The sequence below is a fragment of the Ascochyta rabiei genome, chromosome 15, assembly GCF_004011695.2.
Source record: "Ascochyta rabiei chromosome 15, complete sequence".
NCBI classification, from domain to species: Eukaryota; Fungi; Ascomycota; class Dothideomycetes; order Pleosporales; family Didymellaceae; genus Ascochyta; species Ascochyta rabiei.
The window spans coordinates 867775-890514 of NC_082419.1; the positions used below are offsets into that span (position 1 = coordinate 867775).

Here is a 22740-nt window from a genome sequence, read left to right on the forward strand (position 1 = left end):
ATGTCTAGGGCGTTAGGCACTTAAGGCTTAGTCCTTAGAGAGATAGTCTGATTTAGGTCTATCTTCTCCTATACGTCTAGAGAGGCGCAGCAGGTCTGCAGTTAATGTAACTAAGGTTTGTATGTTATGTAATCTATAAGAATTATTATTAAATTGCGCATACTTAATAGCGACATATTAAAAGGGTATTTTTAGTAGTGTTAGTAAGACTCTTAATTGTTAGATAATATGCTTAATGTGCAAAGATAATGATAAAGGTGATTAATTAATAATTATTTGTCTTAATGGCTTATTTTATGTGTATGTGCTGCTACTGTGTCTGTGCGCACAACGACCGGAGTCGCGCAACAACTGAAAACCACGTTAATACTTAAAATTAGATGAGGCTATAGAGCCACCCACAACAGCTATTATTTTGAGATTTTGTAGTGTAGTACTAATTAATTACTTGCAAAAAAGATGTACTATTTAAATTTGGCTGGTAACTTGACGTTGCGGCCACGTGATGTGGTTTTAAGTGGGGGAGCTAGGGACGGCGATGGGGGACTACAACCACCAACATTATCCCTAGGACTACGTTTTTAACGCTTTTTTAGCTAGGTTACTTATAAAGCTTTCCTTTTACCCTTTTAAGGTAATTATATAGCTTTTGCAGCATTAAGCTCTTGTTATTAACGCTGCTTTTTAGCCTTCTGTTTAGCCTTCTAATTTGCTGTATTAGCCTTCTCCTTCTTACGCACTACCTTAGCTGCCTCTTATACTACACGCCTCTCCTCCTTCTCCTTCTCCTTAACTAGCTTCTTAGCAGCCGCTACTTCCTTACTAGTAGCTTTTCTAAGCCTCTCCTCCTTCTCCTTACGTTGTCTAACTTGCTTACAGAAGCATGCTTCGTTAACCTTTCTAGGTAACCAGAACACTGCACCACCATAGTACTCCTGCCGTTGCTGCAAGTCTAAGGTTTTGCTCTTCTTTTTGTGCTTCTTCTGCGTCTTTAGAGTCTTTTTAAGGCTATCTATCTTATACTAGAGGAGTAAGGTTTTAACTAAGATATAGTAGATTAATTGTCTTATCTTTTTAACGTTACTCTTACTCTAGTTTTTAACCACACGCCGCAACAACGTCTCTATTTTAAGCTAATCCTTGTTGCTATAAACAGACAATAAGGACCTATCTAAATCTAAGCTCTCTAGTGTTTTAACAAAGTAGTAGAGGATAATGTTAGGATTAAGTAGATAGATACCTGTTGCCTTAAAGAACTTAAGTATTAGCTTTTCAGTAAAGCTACACATCTACGCTGGCCAGCATAGGCAGAAGAAGTCTGCTCTAGTAATAGGTGTGTTATTTTAAGCCTTATAGATGTGTGTTATAACTACTTTTAAGTACGCTGTTAATAGAGGCTTAAACAGCACTACATTAAGCGGCTGGAGCGTTTAGGTTAAGTGAGGGGGAAGGACAGCTAGGAGGATCTTGTAGTTATTATAGTACTTAATAAAGTCTATTGTTACGTAGGATCTGTGGCTATCTAGTATTAAAAGCCTCTACTTTCTTTGTGCTTTCTTCTTAGTGTAGCAATTAAACACCTGCTTAAGCTAGGCAAGGCCTATATCCCCATTTGTCCACCCTAAGGAAGATAATATAACTATTACAGAGTGTTTTCCTAGCTTAATTTTAGCTACCTAGTCTAATTTAATGCTAGCGTTAGCTAACTTATAGATAATGCCTAGTAGTAGTACTATTCTATTACTACAAACACACGCTATAAGCGTCTGCTAAGCTTAGTTACTATCCTAGATAGATGCTTTAATCTCTCCCTTTATCTACATACGCTTGCTAAACATGTGTTTTATCCTGCCTGTAATGCTAATTATAAAGCCCTTCTTATCTATATTATATGTGTAGCAACCCTTAATAGAGTATTTAGAGATTTTGTGCTATAGCAGGTTAAAGTAGAGCGTATATTTATTGTAGGAATTAGTGTTATAACATAGTTAATCTATCCTAGTAGAGTAACACAAGATAAGATAGATAGAGTACTTGTTAATAAAGCAGGTAACCCAGCTCTTACTAACTAAATTTTAAGCTACTAGCAACGCGAAATTCTAGATTATCTCTCTAGTAGGTAGTAAGTAATAAGTACTAAGCAACTCTATGTACTTTACAAGCTCTATCTCCTGTTGTGGCGTTAAACGTTGCTAGTTAATGTCCTTAGTCTCCTAGGAGTCCTAAACGTGCTTGTGTCTCTAAGCTAGAGTTACGTGGTTAACGCTGAACCTAGTAGCAAAATGCTGATACACAAGTTTTTCGCCTGGTTTTAGCGCATTAATTGCTGCAAGCGCTTTGTTAATAGCTGCCATAGTTGTTGAGTTACGACGCGTCAAAGTATGGTGTAGTTGTGATGATTTAGTTGTTGCGCGACTCTGGTCGTTGCGCGCACAGACACGGTAGCCCCTAAGTTAACCAAGGTTAACCCTAAAACCCTAACTTGGCTTGGTAAGGTTAGTTATCTAACAATTCTATAGTTATAGAAGTTATTGCCTTAAGCTGTATATACTTAGAGAGGTAATCTATAATAACTAAGAGATAGCGCAGTACGTTCTTATTAGCCTAAGGGAGGTTAACTATAAAGTCTATTAAAATCTAGGACTAAAAACAGTTAGTAATAGGCAACAGCTAGAGTAAGCCCTACTGTTAGCGCTGTAATACATATGCACTAAAACAGTAGCAGTTATAGATATAACACTAAACATCCTGTAACATCCCCTTCTAGTAGAAGTTACGTCTAATAATGTAGAACATGGCGTTAGCACCTAGATAGCCTATTAGGTTAGATTTGTGTGCCCTTTAGATTATTATAGTTGTAAGTAGCTTCTAATATAGAACCTACGTAACCCTACGCTATAGCAGCGTGCTATAAGCACTAAGCGTGTAATCTGCAATTTACTAAGTAGTCTTAGCCTTAGGAGGGAACTAGTAGGCCCTATTACAGATAGTAGACAGGTGTGCTATATGCCCTACGTTCTACTAAATACCTTTATCCTACAGTAATTGCATATACGTGTTAATAAAAAGTAGAGGTGTACTAGGGTCTAGTGTACTAATTACTAATACTAAAACTAGGGTTATTATCCTATAGACCCCCCCTAACCTCCTATTATAGTCCTGTTCCTAGCAGCTTAGCATATTAGGTTAGGCTGCTAGGCATCCTAAGCAGAAGCAAAGGTAGAAACAGAACTTTAACAGCTCCTCTGCCTATTAGTGCTGCCTCTTACTTAGCCTGCGCGCTGTTGTAAAGTACTAGAGGTTCTTATAGTTAGTTAGGATAGTAAACAGCCTAGCAACAGACCCTAATTCAGCTGCCTAGACCCCTAGGCACTTTATAACAGCAGTTAACTCCTTATTATAGATAGTGTAGTTCTGTTATTCTGTTATAAGTATAGTAGAGTAGTATACTACTAGGCAAAGCACCTTCCTATACTATTAAGAAAGGCAGCTACCTAGCGCCTTACTAGAGTAGTCTACCTCTAATAGTATTTCTTACTTAGGGTTCTACTAGGCTAGAACTAGTTTTGTTATAAATGCGTTCTTTAGCTAGTAGAACGCTGCGTCCTTCTCCTACCCCTACCTAAACAGGATATCCTTCCCTATAAGTTAATTAAGTAGGGTAGTAATATTAGAGAAGGCTAGGATAAAGTCCTAGTAGAAGTTAGTAAACCCTAGGAAACTGTAGACTCTGCATAAAGACTGTAGGGCTTCCTAATTATAGATAGCCTTAACCTTCTTAGAATTAGGATAAATATCCTTTCTAGCTTCTATAATATATCCTAGGTAGTATACTTCCTTTATTATAAATACGCACTTCTTAGAATCTAAATATAGCCCTATATCGCGTAGGAGCGTAAGGACTCTGCTAACCTTCCCTAAGTAGTCTGTCCTAGACCTGCTACTGTAAATAAGAACATTATCTAAGTATGTAGTAGCATAATTGCCTAATATCTCCTAAAGCACGCTGTTAATGTAACGCTAGAAGGATGCTAGTGCCCTAGCTAGGCTAAATAGATAGATCAGCTACTTAAAGAGCCTAAAACAGGTGCAGAACGTAGTAAGGTGCTTATCTCCTTCTACAACACAAATCTAGTAAAATGCTAAACAGACATTAACCTTAGAGAACTAGTAGGCACCCCCTAGTGTACGCAAGGTTTCCTTAATAAGAAAGAGCAGGTACTAGTTAGTAATTATAATGCTATTAAGTGCGTAATAGTCTACGTATATACACTACCCGCTAGAAGACTTCTTAACTAGCAGAACTAGGGCCCCTGCTAGGGAAGAGGAGGCGTAGATCTACCCTTTATCTATTAGTGCTAACACCTGTTTCTATAGCTTAAGTAGCTAGTCCCTTAGCATGTTATACAGAGGGCCCTAGGGTAGAGGCTTCTCCTTTCTAGACTAGTTGCGTTATAACTGTATATAGTAATCTATCTAGCCCCTATATAGAGGAAGGCTAGAGGCCTTACTCTTATTAAATAGGTCCTAAAACTAGACTAACTTAGGGGGAAGAGGGTCTACCTCCTCTGCTGTCCCTTGCGCTCCTAGGGATTAAACTAAGAGGATCTTAGTAATGTTGTAGAGGCTTGTAGAGACAAACTAGTCCCTAGGCAGGCACTTCTAGAGCCTATTAGCTAGGGTCTTATTAAACTTAGTTACTAACAGGAGAGCTATGTAAACGTTTGCTGTATGCTATAAGGATTTATAGATAATAAGGTTCCCTACCTATTATATCCTTAGTATGCCCTTTTCTACATCTAACACTACACCCTCTTATTAGAGCTAGGGTTTCCCTAAAATAACATCCTAGCTTAGACCTAGCACTACGTAGGCTACTGCCTGTAAGCGCTACCTGTCTAAGTTATACCTAAACAGGACTAAATAGGAGATTATAGACTTTCTACTAGTGCCTACTACTTACGCTAAGCGTTATAGCAGTACCTTAATAAAGTCTCCTCCTAAGCGCGCAGTAAAGTTATTGCTTACTATACTAAAGTATTTATACCCTAAGTCTAATAGCATATTAGCCTAAATTACCCTATTAATAAATAACAGAATATAGAATAGGGGCTTGTCTATAGAGTCTGTAATAGCTCCCCTAGTAGCCTATAATACCCCTACACTAGTAGTCTCCCCTACTAATATACTTTTATAGCGCTTCTAACTTAGACTTATATTAGAAGTAGCTAGTTTCCCCTATATAAACTAGCCTCTTTCTTACCTAAGATTATTACTACCTATACTATAGTTACTACTGTATTAGCGCAATCCTAGTAAATGTGTCCTCCTTTGCCGCAACAGGTACACAGGTTAGCCTCCTAGTATTACTAAAATACCTTATTAGGTACCTATATAGCCTAGTTAGAAGCAGACTACTTCTAACCCCTATACTTAGCACTGCTGCTAGTACAAACTACAGACTGTTATCTTAATATTACTATCCTTATTACACTTAGGCAGTGCCTAGGTAGAAGTGTAGCGCAGCTGGTTTTCTATAGCTATAGTCTTAATATCTACAGTAATAGACTTATGTTCTGTAACAGCTACGTTATAATTTTCATAAGTTACTTCTTAGTTTATTACTATATTACAGATGTATACGTTTAGGGCCTAGTAGAGCTTTAATAGGTGTTGTTCTCTGTTCTAGTAGAGGCTGCTACTTTGCACTAGTAGCTGCTTAAACTAGATAAAAAAGTCTAAGAATAACTTGTTAGGACCTTAACAGATGCTTTCTAGCTTTGCCTAGGCCTGTTCCTAGCTGTAGTTGTTGCTGTAGCAGAATTCTAGGTATACTAGGAAGTCCTCTAGGCTCTATATACCTTAGGTACCCCTAATCTTATAAAATAGAGCTATATCTTGTTATATAGACGTACTAAGCTAGGACTATATAAAGGTAAACATATTCTATAGCCTACTAATAAAGGATATGTCTACCTACAGCTTATGTTCTATTATAACCTACTATACCTTAAATAAGGATTTGTTCCTAGTAAAGGCCTTACCTATAGGAAGAGGTTTTCTATAGGCTGTAGATGTCTGTATAGAGGCATATAGGCCTAAGGTAGACGCTAAAAATAGCGCTTTATAAGGCAGGTTAGGGGCTAGGGTAGACGTTAATAGGTACAGCGTTGCTCCTAAGGAGGACAATAGGACTACAGACGTAGGTCTAGTACAGGTATTAGCTATTTATACTAGGGACTCTATAAATACATATATATTAGAGTTATTATACTTAAGTAATACTATATACTTATTAGTAGCTAATAAGGCTTACTATAAGTTTATTATAAACTATAATATCTAGGCTATAAATTCCTAAAGGGTTAAGAGGACAGATTTGTCTAAAAGGTTATTCTAGGAGCTAGCTAACATAGTATAAGTGCTAGCTGTTCTCCTAGAAGAAGAGATATAAATATTATAGACTAGCCTTAGGGTAGGATATAATAAGGGTTAATATAGTATTATATCTCTTATAGAGGTAACACGTTGTATGTCCTTCTAATATGTCTGTAGTGCACGTGACCGTCCTGTCTCGCTTAAGGCTTAGACAAGGTCTAAGCCTATAACATTATCTGCCTATAGCAACAAAGACTAGCTTAAAATAGAGACGTTGTTGCGGAGGGTTGCTAAAGATGAGAGGAGTAAGGAGGTGAAAAAGATGAGACGATTAATCTACCATATCTTAGTTAAGGCCTTACTCCTCTAATATAAGGTAGATAGCCTTAAAAAGATTGTAAAGAAGCAGAAGAAGCATAAAAAGAAGAACAAAGCCTTAGATTTACAGCAGCAAAAGGAGTACTACAGTAGTGCTGTTTTCTAGTTACTAAGGAAGATTAAAGAAGCACACTTCTGTAAAAGGATAAGAAAGTAAGAAGAGAAGGAGGAAGCACTTAGAAAAGCAACTAATAAGGATTTAGCAGCTGCCAAGAAGCTGGTTAAGGAGAAGGAGAAGGAAGAGAAGCGTGTAGTAAGAGAGGTGGCTAAGGAAAGGCGTAAGAAGGAGAAGGCTAATACAGCAGATTAGAAGGCTAAACAGAAGGCTAAAAAGCAGCATTAATAATAAGAGCGGAATACTAAAAAAGCTATATAATTACCTTAAAAGGGTAAAAGGAAAGCTTTATAAGCAACCTAGCTAAAAAAGTGTTAAAAATATACTTCTAGGGATAATTTTAGTAAACATAGTCCCCTATTGCTGCCTCTAGCTGCCTTAACTATTACCACCTGCTGTAGCCGCAACGTTAACCTTCTAACAAAATTTAGATAGTACATCTTTTTTGCAAGCAATTAATTAATGCTACACTATAAAATCTTGTGATAACAGCTATTATAGGTGGCTTAACAACCTTATTTTTGTAAGCTGCTTAGGTTGTTAGGGTGCGCGTCACGCAAATCTGCGTGTTACACGCACAGACACAGTATGTAGCTAACGTACCATGTCTGTGCGCATAATGCGCGGATTCGTGTAATGCGCACCTAACTACTTTTCCAGCTATAGATAATTAAGACTATAGAGCCACCCACAATAGCTATTATTACAAAATCTTACAGTGTAGTACTAATTAATTAATTGCAAAAAAGATGTGCTACTTGAATTTTGCTGGTAGTTTGACGTTGCGGCCACGTGATGTGGTTTTAGTTAGGGGAGCTAGGGGCAGCAATAGAGGACAACTACTACCAACACCACTAGTATAACTACGTTTTTAACGCTTTTTTAGCCAAGTTGCTTCTAAGACTTTTCTTTTACCCTTTTAGGGTAATTATATAGCTTTTATAGCGTTATGCTTCTGTTGTTAACGCTGCTTTTTAGCCTCCTGTTTAGCCTTCTGAATCGCTGCGTTAGCCTTCTCCTTCTCACGCGCCTCCTTAGCCACCTCTCTCGCCACACGCTTCTCCTCCTTCTCCTTCTCCTCTACTAGCTTCTTGGCAGCTAGAATCTCACGCTAATCTGCTTTCTTAAGCTTCTCTTCCATATCAAGACGTTGAACGACATCATATCGATACTCAGCCTCTCGACGCTTACTTGGTGACCACATTACAGCTCCACCATGGTATTCCTGATGCTGTTGGAGTGGCAAAGCATGGGACTTCTTTGATCGCTTCTTCTTCTGCTTTAGTGAGCTTTTGAGTTCCTGAACCTCATCGTAGAGTAGTTGATTTTGTATAGAGATGTGGTGGAGTGAGCGCAGCACTTTCTTGGTGTCCTTGCTGCGTCTATCGCTGGCAATACTCCGTACAAGCGTCTCAACTTTGAGCCAGTCTTTGCCGCTGTATACAGAAGTATTAGAGTCGTTGGAGGAGACATCAGACTCCTCGTATGCGTGGAGCTATTTGTGATAAGATGCAATTCTTTATTGATTGGCTACCCAAGTTGATGAAGACTGAGATGTGCCCCAAGATCTATCCATATGATAGTACCTGTGAACATGCAACTATCGAAATGGCTTGTCGAAACTATGTCGTTGTCCTGAGCTGTGGCTCTTATCCGGCGCCCGCATATCCATGCGACAGGATGTGCTGTAGATACTGGTCGTGTAGTGTCGACGGAGGGTATGAGTCCAAAGCATCAGCAGCCTTGTATGCTAAGGTTCTTCTCGAATATGATTGATATGTCAGAATCCCGTTGACGGGTCATGTTATCTTGACAAGAAAAAATGATGACATTGTAAGATGAACATTGTAACGTTATCTACGAGTTCGAAATGGAACGAGCGTGCGCCTCAAAGAGTGGAGAGCACTGCTCGAGTGAAAGCTCTTCGCCTCTCTCTAATCTCTGAATATCGGATTCGTTGAGTGCCTCTTCAGGTGGGAAGCCTACGTAAATTGGGCACGGCAAGCGAATGTGCCTCTCTTGCATTGATGATGTTTGATTATAAGCATAATCGCCTATAATATGTTGTATCTGCCTCGCGATGCGTTGGTGTACAATGAGCGCACTAAGACTAACAGTTTGCAGGAGCCTGACTGTGTCACACTGGGTCAACACAAGCACTCTCCAACTGCAAACACCCTTATTAGTTGTATACAAAGACTCCATAGATAAAACCGCGTCGATTTTGTTGGGGAGAATTGCATCTGCAGCCTCTGCTGTTTGTAAGGTCCATTCGTACGCTACATATTGGCCAGAGTGGTCCAGTTGAAAAGCTTCCACAAGTGTCTTGTTGGAAGAAGCGAATCTGCGTGTCAGAGCTGTGGGCGTTTGAAAGTCGACGATGTTGTTTCTTGATGTGGAGGCTTGATCTACCGTTATATCTTCTGAGTCGCCCAATTTATAGTGCGCAATCGGGATAGCAGGCGGCGTCTCTACCTTATGAGGTTTCGCTGTATGAAACATGTAAGGTTCTATGCAGGTGAAAGGTATGTTGCACCGACTGCACATGTAGTTTCCATCCGCTATGCCACATCAGCTTCCAGAGTTACTAGCGTTGCGAGCATTGTCATGTTGAACGGGAGCAACGTACAACCTGGACGGAGAATGGATCTGTTCTGAGCAGCTTGCGGGGGTGTGTACTTTACTGCAACATTCTCGCTGGACGAAGGTAGTCGCGTAGCTGGGGTATCAGATATGCTACCCGTAAAACACGTCGTGATGTATGATGGAAGCCATCCAAGACAGCTGGAAAACCCCTCGTCTTTCTCAAATTTCGTCTTGTGCCGGATCTCCTCTCCCGATCGCGTACGGTTCCAATGCGATGGGTAACCCTCCATAACGATCACGAGCGCTTTTTGTCTCTGTGTGATAATTAGAACTGAGAGTGATAGGGGTAGTATACACATACGTTCGCCGTCGTAACTGACGCAGAAGCTTGGACCATTGTGCCTTTGGGTTTTACAGAAGATAATGACCTCATGAAAGAAGTCAACCGGTGAAAGACTGTCAGGATGATAAGGTGTTGATATGGGGAACGTTGCAGCATTGTGGGAGATGTACATGGTATATTATGCACATCAGCCAGCGGAACGTCAGCTCGCTCTCGGACTTTTCATCTCATGAAATGACGTCTCTGGGTAGCTATGGGATAGCTTCAGCCAGTCCCCTTCAGTGACGAACGAAACGAAGGGCAAACGCGAGCGCGGATATCAAACATGTCAGCGCTTAGGGTCAATACCTGTCAGCTTCGTCGTAAGCCATACTTGTGGCTATCGTGTTCCTACAACAGGGTTCGCGAAAGCAGATCATCGACTCGTTGAAGTCTGGGCGCGCGACGACAGCACCACCCCTGTATCTTTTTTTACCCGTCTCCACTACGTACCTGAAGAATCGTGGAATTTTCACTCTGAGACGGCATCTACATTCCAAATGCATAGACGGCAGCGTATGATGGGGCTAGCCTCTCTTCATCTCACTGGCACCCAACTCGACAGTAAAGTACGATGTGTGCATGTATGCAGACGGCGCATCCTGGCTGCTTCTAGTTCATGCATACAATACATCACGCCTCGTGGCCACCTTAGGGCCTGCCTGCCTCGCAAAGTCAAGACACGTTGTTGCATATTGTACGACCAGAGTTTCTTTGTCCTCGTGATGACTTGCCACCTTTCATACCAGCTGTATAATCAAGAGTTCAACATGAGGATCACACTAATTATCTTTAGCCCGGCTTCGGGAGCGTCTCATTGGTTTCACAATCACAGCGTTGTCATAAGCCCTGTGGCCCTGTACAGCTACCTACGAGATTGCATAACGTCACGAGAGGTTCTGTTTGGATGTGATGTTTCGACCAAAGGAAGATAGATCGCCTGTCGCAAATTTCAGCCGTTGTATGAAACGTTCGATAACAATTCGAATGAAAACCTGTACCAAATGGCGATCGAAGGCTCAGGATGTCTTTGTCAGTGAGTTTAGAGTCCTTCTTTCAAATTGGCTGCAACAGAAGCAGCAAAGCAAATGACCGGGGGATGAAAGAGCGGTAAAACATACGATTGAACGACCTCTCCGCCTCATGAGGGTGTGCATGATTTATCTTGGACAGCAGCCGCTCCGGATCGCTCTCTTATCAACTACTTCCCTCAGCAACCGGCGCAAATGGTGCGCATAGACGTATACCATAACAAGCAGGCATCTCGTGAAGATCCAGATGCACTCAAAGGGCGTTATCGGGAAATAGACAACGGTGGGAGACAATAAGGCCGTGGCGTGAGTCAAATCTGTGACCGATGTTGGTGGCGCTGGGAAAACTTGATTGGGGACGATCTGTTCTAGACTAACCGCTTTGATTAAAACCTTTGGTTCAAAGCAATGCGGTTAGCATATAAGTTATAGCCAGATTGGCCTCCTGAAATTGCTACGTCCTGACTATTCCACGCACCACAACATGGCCGCATCACACGAAATCGCCCAACTCAAGGCCAAACTCACATTATACGAAGAGCATCATCGCATATGCAACGTGATTTGCCAGGCTTCACGCAACTCAATCGATGAAACATTGGTTGCGATCAACGCTGAGCCTCAGCATATTCAGATCATGTCACCCTCACCCAGTGTACACCATGGTGGCTATCCCCCAGTATCACCGGGCCTTAGGATTATTCGTTTCTCACGGGATGATCTGGAGAAGAGCAGCAGGAAAAGAAAAAACTGTACTGATAAGACTCCAAGGCAGCCTCGGCAGAGGTGGTTGGATGCCAGGACTGCTGTCATAAAAGACATCAACAACAAACAACTTCAAGTGAGAACAATACAACATCCAGATACTAGTCTGCTGGGAACAGAAAATTCGGCGTTTGGAAGAGGAAGATTACTGGCGAAAAGTGTCGCTAGTCTACTCGTGCAAGCTCAGCTTGTTGATTCGCAGGCCCGCGTCTGGCTGTTTTCGTTCCTTTCTTCAATCGTGGCACTGGTGAAACTGGCAATACTATCTGACACGGAGGTTGACGACCTCATGCGCATCCTGGACGTTGACGGAGAGCGTACTTATTATTATAGGCGGCAAATTCTGGCTGGAGCGGCTTGGATGAATGATGAAGTGTTACTGGGATTGTGCGAGAAAGGTTGGGAACTTAACCACGCCACAGCTGCTGTAGCCTTGCGTAAGTGCTGCTATCACGGCTCGGATTCCAACGCTCAAAGTCACTATAGACGCACCCTCTCGTCCATTCGAGTACGCTCAGATCAAACACAAAAGTAATAAAGATCCTATCGTTGAGGCATTTCATACGAAGAAGGGATTGCCACATTTTGTCAACATCCCCAGGTGGTCTATTCCTGATCAGGTCCTGACGTGGGAGCTGGGATTGAGGTTTGTGTGGTTCACTACTCGGTTTGAATGCACTCTCACGCTATGCAGTAAACAACATATAATCGAAGCGCTTTATCCACCTCGCCCATCACGCGACAAACCCGTATTGAATCTGCAACAGATCGCGCCTTCTACAGTAGCCGTTACGAACGAACAATTACGATTCGTATCACGACAACCAATCCCAAATTCGACGGACGTTCTAGAGACTTACGACTGGAGAACGGACGATGCTGTGACAGTCATTAACCCCACTAAGTCAACGGAGACAGCAAAAAATACACGACCCGCGTATTCTGACCAAACGTACGATTATTATTACGTCGCTCTGGAACATGCGACGACTTCACGTTTATCTAACCCTTCTCTGGTGGAAGCAATACAGCAATCCAAGCAATGGCAGGAAGAACAAATACAATGGAGTGAAGAGCCTGCAGACGATTTTCGAAAAACAAAGTGTCTCACCTTTGGGCTCGTCAAAGACTTGACCGAGAGATGCATCGTTATGGCCGTAGTGGGTGGCCCACCAGCCTAGCTAATGTGTACCATCCATCTACGTGTTGTATTGCAACGTATAGGCGCAGTCTGCTATCCAGAAAAGCTTATCGCCAATGTAGACGTTCACTTTGCCGCTCACCTTTATCGCTTCCCCAGTCACTCGTCTGATCATCACCTCTCCTTTCTGGACACTCACATCGCCGTCTTGTTTAACTATCTCGGCGCCCAACCCAGTGTGTTCACGTATTTCAGCCTCATCAGCCATAGAATAGATCGATGGCGATATGGTGTATATGGCAGTTGATGTTTTTCAACTATCAAGCCGAATGCCCCTTCTCTCTATCGTCGGACGGAGATTGTAGGTGTGCTCAAGTTATCTATCAAAGCATTAGCTCTGAATCATCAATACAAGACTGTCGGCAAAACACACATTGGTTGTACAACTTCTGGACAGATAGAACTATCCGCCTTTGCCGACGAGCTTCAAGCGACAGATGAGGGGGAAGACGTGGGTGCCCCTACTGAAAGCGGCGAACAAGAAGATGTTTGCGGAAAGGCGGAAATCGCGATTCTCCTCGCAGATCGGATTCGCGGTATCACGTACTGCACGCAAAATTTTGTATTTGTTGCGAAGGATTGACGTTGATGAATCTGCAGGGAACAGACTATAATGTGGCGGCCGTTGGGTTGCGTTGCAAGGAAGGCGAAACTTCGGCTGGGGCCCAACTTTGTCAGCCAAGAGATATAGGGCTAAAAATTATGGGTGCGAACGCGGTGGCGATAGCGACGGTAGGCTTTGCATAGAGTCAGGGCCGTGCTTGTGTGTTTGCAGTGCAATCCTACTGAACAATGAATAGTTGAAGTTGCTACGTGGCGGACACCGCACGGGCTTCAGGTCACGCGAGCTGCGGGGTATGTTGGTCAAACCACGTGCAAAATTTCGAAAATTGGCCACTTGGTTCTTAGCGATCCAACAGCCGAAGCAAAGACGGAAAAATGATAAAATACAGTCAGCCAAGTCAGTTACGGATTGATACACAATTTAACGAAGTATAATTGGATGAATGATCACCAAATGTACTGCGAACTCAAAGTTGACGTGCAGAACAGCTTTGGTTATCCTAAACCAGACGCTCGTGCTGATTGGTTGCTGCCTTGTATCAGGGTTGAGCGACTTGGCATGCGAGTGTCATCTTTAGCGCCCGATCCTCCATTATAACCAAAGGCTGGAACTTAAACAAGACTTCCATTGGCAGGCTTCCTTCTTCAATCGACTTCACTTACCAACTATTATCACCAGGTTCACTTGTCGACACAACTCTTTTCCCCTGTATTTATCATGTCAGAGCCTCTGGCCACATTCTCCGATGGAACGGCTGTGCCGATGGATGGGAAATTCCATGTCGATCCATCTTGTCCGCTATCAATCGTGAAATATCTCGAGCCATGGCATCCTCCTGGGGTATCAGAAGTGCTGTCCGGTGGCAACACAGCTCGACTGGGTTTACTCCCGGATGGAACGATTCTCAAATATGTCTACGATAGAGACGATCAATGGGCGATGAATGGCCTAAACATCGAGCATCAGATCCTCACAGCGTTAGGCAGCCATCATAGGCTCGTCAAGTACTATGGTCAACACGAGAATGGCCTCAGGTTTCAATTCGAGGTCAATGGTGATATTCGCCGCTACTTTTCAAAGATGGACTTCAAAACCATTCCCATCCAGCAACGAGAGAAATGGGTACATCAAGCAGCAGAGAGCATTGCATACATCCACTCAAAACACGTTATTCACTGCGATATTCACCCTAACAACTTTCTTCTTGACGACGAGCTCAACCTTCGACTCTGCGACTTTGCTGGTTCCCTTTTTGGCGAGCTAGATGGAAAGGCAATGGAGAGCACGCCCTTCTTCCTCCCAAGAGATCCCCTCTCTAGACCGAATACGAAGTCTGACCTGTTTGCGTTGGGATCCGTTATGTACTATATCATGGCTGGCTGTGAGCCGTATGATGGCTTGTCAGAGGACGAGATAACTGCCCGCTTCACTCGGGGAAAGTTTCCAGATGTGGGTGAGTTTGAATGTGGCAGGACTATTAGTGGTTGTTGGACTGGGAAATTCAGTAGTGCTCAAGAAGTGGTAGTGAGTCTTCCGGGAGGAGCTGTTAGAGATGTCAAGGACGCTCACTCCATAAAGAGTGACTCTTATCCAGTATCTTAGTCTGCTTGACATAGTAGGAGGTTTCTAGCGGTATTTATCAGTTGTGCAAACGCCTCTATCTGGCCTGAGTTAGTGTCTTCATCAATGTCGTGCATTGGTCTGACCAGCTCATTCTCTCATTAACGCTAAGGATCAGCGAGACCGTGTCCTCCCAACCCCCCAAAAAAATATTGGTATTCTCGTGATCTGGCTACAACAATGTTCTACTTGCCCTCTTCGGAGAAGAATTCGATGCTCGCCGGTGCTAGCAGCTCTTGCAACGTCCAGCCTTGCGTAAACCATCAGCCCCGTCGAAAGGCTTCCTTCCACGTCTCCGAAAGGCGTCAGTGTTAGCCACCTCTCTGGTACAAAGACATCCATTAGGCGTATACAACGCCTGGATTCACGCTAGCACCAGCCAATTATAGAGTTGATGGTAGTCCTAAGCTTATCGCTTGTAGACTCGTGAATGCAGCAGGTATCTACCCAGTTCACCGGTACTGCAGGTCAGCTGCTGCGGCTTATTTCTAACAGAAGCAGATTTGGCGTAACTGGTCCTAACCTTGCCTGTATCGGCTCTCAGCTCATTGTACATGAGTTCTTGACCGTTGGTCTAAGTGTGCGACAAGATGGCACATGGAGGAGATTTGTCACCGGAAGAAACTAGCTGGAAGCCACCGCCTGATAAGCACTTTAAAATCTTGTCAAAGTGAAAGTCTTTGAACTTATTGTGTGTTCAATGCGGGCTGACCGTAGCGCCAAGGTGGTCCTTTCCCGTGCCACATGCTCGCATGATTTCCTGAAAACCAATAATCCTAATGATGGTCAGGATTATTAGCGTTGTGCCGAGCGTCTGACTTGTTGTGCCCCATAGATAACCAATCATGACAGTCCGTCCCACAATTAGTTTTAAGCATTAATCAACGAACCATGAACACTTCGTAGACGCTCTGTACCCGCCACAGCATCATACGGCTGAAGACTAACTTCTTAGCGCTTCAGAAAATTGTATAAGGTCTAGATTGTGTTCCGTGTTCTCAGCTTTGTCCATAAGTCAACATTCTTCATTCTTACTCCTCTTATCTGAACCACTAATAGTCAATTCCTCAATTACATCACTCTACTCAACACCCAAACTTCACAGAACTTCACCTGTCAACATGTGCGAACGTCATGTCAACACCACCGTCTACACTTGTGGTCATTCAAAGACCACCTACACAGTCGAACGAAGTGGAGGCTGCGCAGGAACGTGCACCACTGTCCCGGATAAACACATGGGATCGACTAAGGCTCGTAGGCCTTGTGATGCTTGTCTTGCATGAACAATGAAATGTTTTGGTAAGTTCAGCATGATGTACATTCCAACCAAAAATTGATGATTGACTGAGAAAGGGTAGAGCCTTGAGCTCAGCAACTATGTCGATCAGGGGGTACAATTGCGTTGACTGAACAACTTCTAGGAGGGCCACAGAAACGGACGTTCACTAAAGGCATCTGTGAGGCGGGTTTTTTTGATATGTGTTCGACGAAACCTTGGGACCGGTTAGTACGCTATGGGTCATTTCAAACGTGCAGATACCTTCGCTATGAAAAACTAGTGCCGCGTTAAATGCCTTCCCGCCTGTGTGGTAGAGTGCCATGTTTTGCAGCAGAACATATATCTTCTTCTACAGCACCGCCATCTCACTCTTGGTGCTCCTAAGACTGACAGAGAGATTCTGACTGAACTTGTTAACCTTGTAACAATATTTAGGAGCCGCTACGAGCATTTTGGCTGCCATTGCGCAATGTTTAACGCAAACTCGCCGTTACCTCCAGATCGTACAGCTGCCAATGTATTTGAGAGATTCCTAATCGGTTTCAGCCGCGATGTCCCTGCAGCTATGCCTGGATGCAAAAGGTTGGCGAAGTCGACGCGTTGCTGAGTACCACAGCACCGCCCCACTTCACCATACCGATGATATGGCCAGCTTTCTCCTCGCCCATACGTAGTCTGACTTCTATCTATGACTACTTACATCTCGCCCCAAGAAGTAACGTATTTACATATAGCCAAGTGGCAAGCCTCCTGCTGCCCGACGTCTCCGGTGCTTCCGACAACGTCTCGCACGTACGCCTACCACATAAGCTGTGGAACAGAACGAAGGGCCAGCAAATAGGCACGGCGATGCACAGTTGTAGCTGTGCGGCGCGAGACGGTTTTTCGTCGAGAATGGGGGATAAGTTATCACCAAGACCCGATATTCATTACTTAAACACCAAGCGGACGAGCAGATACTGTTGGGAGACTTCGACCTAGCTCATAAGATTTAGGAGGACTAAATGAAAGCTAAGGTGCGTCCCTGAGTGACGACACACTGTGTCGCGAGACAAGAACGCGGTTCAGACCTACGGAGTAGCACTTGCGCAGGCTTGTTGAGCTGTACCTTACAGAGCGAAACTTAAGGGACCTAATCTACTAGTTAGACGCGATAGTGCTTAGACTAAAAGTTAAATTAACATCTAAAGATAGGTGCAATAAAAGAGTTTAAATTAAAGTTATTAGCCTATAATGTTTTTATTAATAACTATACTAAAAGAAATAAGAAAGCTAAATATAGAAAGAAAACAGTCTATATGTAGAAGTTAAGGGGAAAAAAGGTAGTTAATATACTAGACATGTCTTATTATCTCTAGAAAACCCTTTATGTGTTTAGACAATTAATAGATATAGATACCTAAGGTAAAAAAGTCTTCTTTTTATGCATGTTTTATGCATTACTACTTATGGAAAGAGCTTTCCCTAACCTATTCTAAGAATATAGTAAAGTCTCTTTAGCTAATTAATTATTATTATACTCTTCCTGTATTATTGCTTAAATTTAACTCTTAAGAAGAATAGTACCTGCAGTAATAGGCTTTAGCTCTTTACCTAGTAGCACAAGGTAGATCCTAGGAAAAAGAATAATAGGGTTATTATTAATGTTGTAATTAAGACATATGTTAGCTTACTAGCCTAAAGCTTAAATAGCAACTATTTAAAGCTAGTAATCTAGATATACTTAAAGTTAGACGTAAGTAGCTATATACTATACTAGGTAGTACACTAAACCTCCTACGTATTACCTAGGACGTCTCTAAGACAACTTATAAAATCTTTAACTAACATAGGCATTATAACATCCTTAATGCTGTTATCTCTTATAAATTCTTTAATAGCCTTAGCTACTAAATGATCTTCTACACTTTTCTGTTAGTCCTATAGCACTAATAGAACTATACCTTATAGAAATCTCTCTTTATTTAGTTTAGTTTGTTATAGGCTTAGACCTTGTCTAAGCCTTAAGCAAGATAGGGCGGTTACGTGCCCTACAGACATATTAGAAGGACACGTAATGTGTTACCTCCTTAAGAGATATAATACTATATTAACCCTTATTATATCCTACCCTAAGGCTAGTCTATAACATTTATATCTCTTCTTCTAGAACAACAGCTAGCACTTGTACTATGTTAGCCAGCTCCTAGAATAACCCCTTAGATAAATCTGTCCTCTTAACCCTTTAGGAATTTATAGCCTAGATATTATAGTTTATAATAAACTTATAGTAAGCCTTATTAGCTGCTAATAAGTGTCTAGTATTACTTAAGTATAATAACTCTAATATATATGTGTTTGTAGAGTCCCTAGTATAAATAGCTAATACCTGTACTAGACCTACGTCTATAGTCCTATTGTCCTCCTTAGGAGTAACACTATACCTATTGATGTGTACCCTAGCCCCTAACCTGCCTTATAAAGCGCTGTTTTTAGCGTCTACCTTAGGCCTACATACCTCTATACAGACGTCTGTAGCCTATAGAAAACCTCTTCCTATAGGTAAGGCCTTTACTAGGAACAAATCCCTATTTAAGGTATAGTAGGTTATAATAGAACATAAGCTGTAGGTAGACATATCCTTTATTAGTAGGCTATAGGACATGTTTACCTTTATATAGTCCTAGCTTAACACGTCTGTATAATAAGATATAGCTCTATTTTATAAGATTAGGGGTACCTAAGGTGTGTAGAGCCTAGAGGACTTCCTAGCGTACCTAGAATTCTGCTACAGCAACAACTATAGCTAGGAACAGGCCTAGGCAAAACTAGAAAGCGTCTGTTAGGGTCCTAGCAAGTTGTTCTTAGACTTTTTTATCTAGTTTAAGCAGCTACTAGTGCAAAGTGGCAGCCTTTACTAGGATAGAGAACAGCGCCTATTAAAGCTCTACTAGGCCCTAAACGTAAACATCTATAATATAGTAATAAACTAAGAAGTAACTTATATAGATTATAATGTAGCTGTTATAGAGTATAAGTCTATTACTATAGACATTAAAACTATAGCTATAGAAAACTAGCTGCGCTATAACTCTACCTAGGCGCTGCCTAAGTGTAATAGGTATAGTAATATTAAGATAACAGTTGTGTCTGTAGTGCGCACTAGTAGTAGTGCTAAGCGTAGAGGTTAGAAGCAGTCTGCTTCTAACCAGGCTACGTAGGTTCCTAATAAGGTATTTTAGTAATGCTGGGAGGCTAACCTATATACCTGTTGCGGCGAAGAGGGACATATTTACTAGGATTATGCTAACATAGTAGTAACTACAGTACAGGTAGTAATAATCTTAGGTAAAGAAGAGGCTAGTTTATATAGGGGAAACTAGCTACTCCTAATATAAGTCTAAGTTAGGAGCGCTGTAGAAGCATATTAGTAGAGGAGACTACTAGTACAGGGGCATTATAGGCTGCTAGGGGAGCTATTACAGACTCTATAGACAAGCCCCTATTCTATATTCTATTATTTATTAATAGGGTAATTTAGGCTAATATACTAGTAGACTTAGGGTATAAATACTTTAGTGTAGTAAGTAATAACTTTACTGCGTTCTTAGGAGGAGACTTTATTAAGGTGCTGCTATAATACTTAGTATAAGCAGTAGGCACTAGTAGAAAGTCTATAATCTCCTATTTAGTCCTGTTTAGGTATAACTTAGATAGGTAGCGCTTGCAGGCTATAGCCTACATAGTGCTAGGTCTAAGCTAGGAGATTATTTTAGGGAAGCCCTAGCTCTAATAAGAGGGCGTAATGTTAGACGCAGAAAAGGGCACACTAAGGATATAACAGGTAGGGAACCTTATAGTCTATAAGTCCTTACAGTATATAGTAAACATTTACATAGCTCTCCTATTAGTAACTAAGTTTAATAAGACCCTAGCTAATAGGCTCTAGAGGCGCCTGCCTAGGGACTAGTTTGTCTCTATAAGCCTCTATAACATTACTAAAATCCTCTTAGTTTAATCCCTAGGAGCGTAAGGGACAGTAGAGGAGGTAGACCCTCTTCCCTCTAAGTTAGTCTAGTTTTAGGACCTATTTAATAAGAGTAAAGCCTCTAGCCTTCTCCTATATAGGGGCTAGATAGATTACTACATATAATTATAACGCAACTAGTCTAAGAAGGAGAAGCCTCTACCCTAGGGCCCTCTGTATAACATGCTAAGGGACTAGCTACTTAAGCTATAGAAACAAGTGTTAGCACTTATAGACAAGGAGTAGATCTACACCTCTTCTTCCCTAGCAGGGGCCCTAGTCCTGCTAGTTAAGAAGTCCTCTAGTAGGTAGCGTATATGCGTGGACTATTACACACTTAATAGCATTACAATTGCTAACTAGTACCTGCTTCCTCTTATTAAGGAGACGTTGCATACACTAGGGGGTGCCTACTAGTTCTCTAAGGTTAATATCTGTTTAGTATTTTACTAGATTTATATTACAGAAGGAGACAAGCACCTTACTGCGTTCTGTACCTGTTTTAGGCTCTTTAAGTAGCTAGTCTGTCTGTTTAGCCTGGCTAAAGCACTAGTGTCCTTCTAGTGCTACATTAACAGCGCGCTTTAGGAGATATTAGGCAACTATGCTACTACATACCTAAATAATGTCCTTATTTACAGTAGCAGGTCTAGGACAGACTACTTAGGGAAGGTTAGCAGAGTCCTTACGCTCCTACGCGATATAGGGCTATATTTAGATTCTAAGAAGTGCGTATTTATAATAAAGGAAGTATACTACCTAGGATATATTATAGAAGCTAGAAAGGATATTTATCCTAATTCTAAGAAGGTTAAGGCTATCTATAATTAGGAAGCCCTACAGTCTTTATGCAGAGTCTACAGTTTCCTAGGGTTTACTAACTTCTACTAGGACTTTATCCTAGCCTTCTCTAATATTACTACCCTACTTAATTAACTTATAGGGAAGGATATCCTGTTTAGGTAGGGGTAGGAGAAGGACGCAGCGTTCTACTAGCTAAAGAACGCATTTATAACAAAACTAGTTCTAGCCTAGTAGAACCCTAAGTAAGAAATACTATTAGAGGTAGACTACTCTAGTAAGGCGCTAGGTAGCTGCCTTTCTTAATAGTATAGGAAGGTGCTTTGCCTAGTAGTATACTACTCTACTATACTTATAACAGAATAACAGAACTACACTATCTATAATAAGGAGTTAACTGCTGTTATAAAGTGCCTAGGGGTCTAGGCAGCTGAATTAGGGTCTGTTGCTAGGCTGTTTACTATCCTAACTAACTATAAGAACCTCTAGTACTTTACAACAGCGCGCAGGCTAAGTAAGAGGCAGCACTAATAGGCAGAGGAGCTGTTAAAGTTCTGTTTCTACCTTTGCTTCTGCTTAGGATGCCTAGCAGCCTAACCTAATATGCTAAGCTGCTAGGAACAGGACTATAATAGGAGGTTAGGGGGGTCTATAGGATAATAACCCTAGTTTTAGTATTAGTAATTAGTACACTAGGCTCTAGTATACCCCTACTTTTTATTAATACGCATATATAATTACTATAGAACAAAGTTGTTTAGCAGGACATAGAGTATATAGCACACCTACCGACTATCTATAATAGGGCCTGCTAGTTCCCTCCTAAGGCTAAGACTACTTAGTAAATTATAGATTATATACTTAGTGCTTATAGTATACTACTATAGCATAGGGTTATATAGGTTCTGCGTTAGAAGCTACTTATAACTATAATAATCTAAAGGGCATATAAATCTAACCTAACAGGCTATCTAGGTACTAACACTACATTCTACATTATTAGACGCAACTTCTACTAGAAGGGGATGTTATAGGACGTTTAGCATTATATCTGTAACTGCTACTATTTTAGCGCGCATGTGTTACAGCGCTAACAGCAGGGCTTACTCTAACTATTACCTATTACTAACTGTTTTTAGTCCTAGATTTCTATAGACTTTATAGTTAACCTCCCTTAGGCTTATAAGAACATACTGCGCTATCTCTTAGTTATTATAGATTACCTCTCTAAGTATATGCAGCTTAAGGCAATAACTTCTATAACTATAGAATATTGCGCTAAGGCCTTCTGTAACACGTAGTAGTAGTTCTAAGGCTTTCCTAGCTCTATAATCTTAGACTGCGGCTTAGACTAGCTGGGACATTTTTAGACAATACTGTGTAGCCTTATAGGGGTAGACTAGCTACTTTCTACAGCCTACCACCCCTAGACAGACAGAGGGATAGAGTGTGCTAACTAAGAGGTGTAGGCAGTCCTATAGGTTATAGTTAACTTTAAACAGGATAACTAGCCTAACTATCTTCTAGCCTGCTAACTAGCACTTAATAATTACAACTCTTTAGTTACTAGGGTTAGTTCTAACCTACTCCTCTATAGTTATAATATAGACCTCCTGCAGATAACAGTGCT

At 41.6% G+C, this 22740-nt stretch overlaps 4 protein-coding genes across 4 annotated transcripts, besides 15 other annotated features; all 4 read left to right on the top strand.

Annotated features, from left to right (window-relative positions):
* Positions 1-313: part of a mobile genetic element that runs on past the window's edge.
* Positions 312-2445: a mobile genetic element.
* Positions 2446-2510: a mobile genetic element.
* Positions 2511-6616: a mobile genetic element.
* Positions 3396-3456: a tandem repeat.
* Positions 6442-6450: an inverted repeat.
* Positions 6442-6515: a mobile genetic element.
* Positions 6507-6515: an inverted repeat.
* Positions 6614-7460: a mobile genetic element.
* Positions 7461-7472: 12 nt separating this feature from the next.
* Positions 7473-8320: a mobile genetic element.
* Positions 7883-7952: a tandem repeat.
* Positions 8321-10339: 2019 nt separating the features above from the next.
* Positions 10340-10774, top strand: EKO05_0008723 (uncharacterized protein; the record flags this gene model as incomplete). The annotated part of the gene is made up of 1 exon (XM_059637364.1): positions 10340-10774. One exon carries the CDS (start codon positions 10340-10342, stop codon positions 10772-10774), a length of 435 nt encoding a protein of 144 aa, XP_059493347.1.
* Positions 10775-11354: 580 nt separating this feature from the next.
* On the top strand, positions 11355-12816 carry EKO05_0008724 (uncharacterized protein; the record flags this gene model as incomplete). Its single annotated transcript, XM_038941764.1, has 3 exons — positions 11355-12072; positions 12122-12281; positions 12330-12816. The coding sequence occupies 3 exons, from the start codon at positions 11355-11357 to the stop codon at positions 12814-12816; spliced, it is 1365 nt and encodes a 454-aa protein (XP_038796261.1).
* A 1302-nt stretch (positions 12817-14118) lies between these two features.
* EKO05_0008725 (uncharacterized protein) lies at positions 14119-15003 on the top strand (the record flags this gene model as incomplete). The annotated part of the gene is made up of 1 exon (XM_038946610.1): positions 14119-15003. One exon carries the CDS (start codon positions 14119-14121, stop codon positions 15001-15003), a length of 885 nt encoding a protein of 294 aa, XP_038796262.1.
* A 1139-nt stretch (positions 15004-16142) lies between these two features.
* EKO05_0008726 (uncharacterized protein) lies at positions 16143-16307 on the top strand (the record flags this gene model as incomplete). Its single annotated transcript, XM_059637365.1, has 1 exon — positions 16143-16307. One exon carries the CDS (start codon positions 16143-16145, stop codon positions 16305-16307), a length of 165 nt encoding a protein of 54 aa, XP_059493348.1.
* A 1965-nt stretch (positions 16308-18272) lies between these two features.
* Positions 18273-18276: a direct repeat.
* Positions 18276-22740: part of a dispersed repeat that runs on past the window's edge.
* Positions 18277-18442: a long terminal repeat.
* Positions 18277-22740: part of a mobile genetic element that runs on past the window's edge.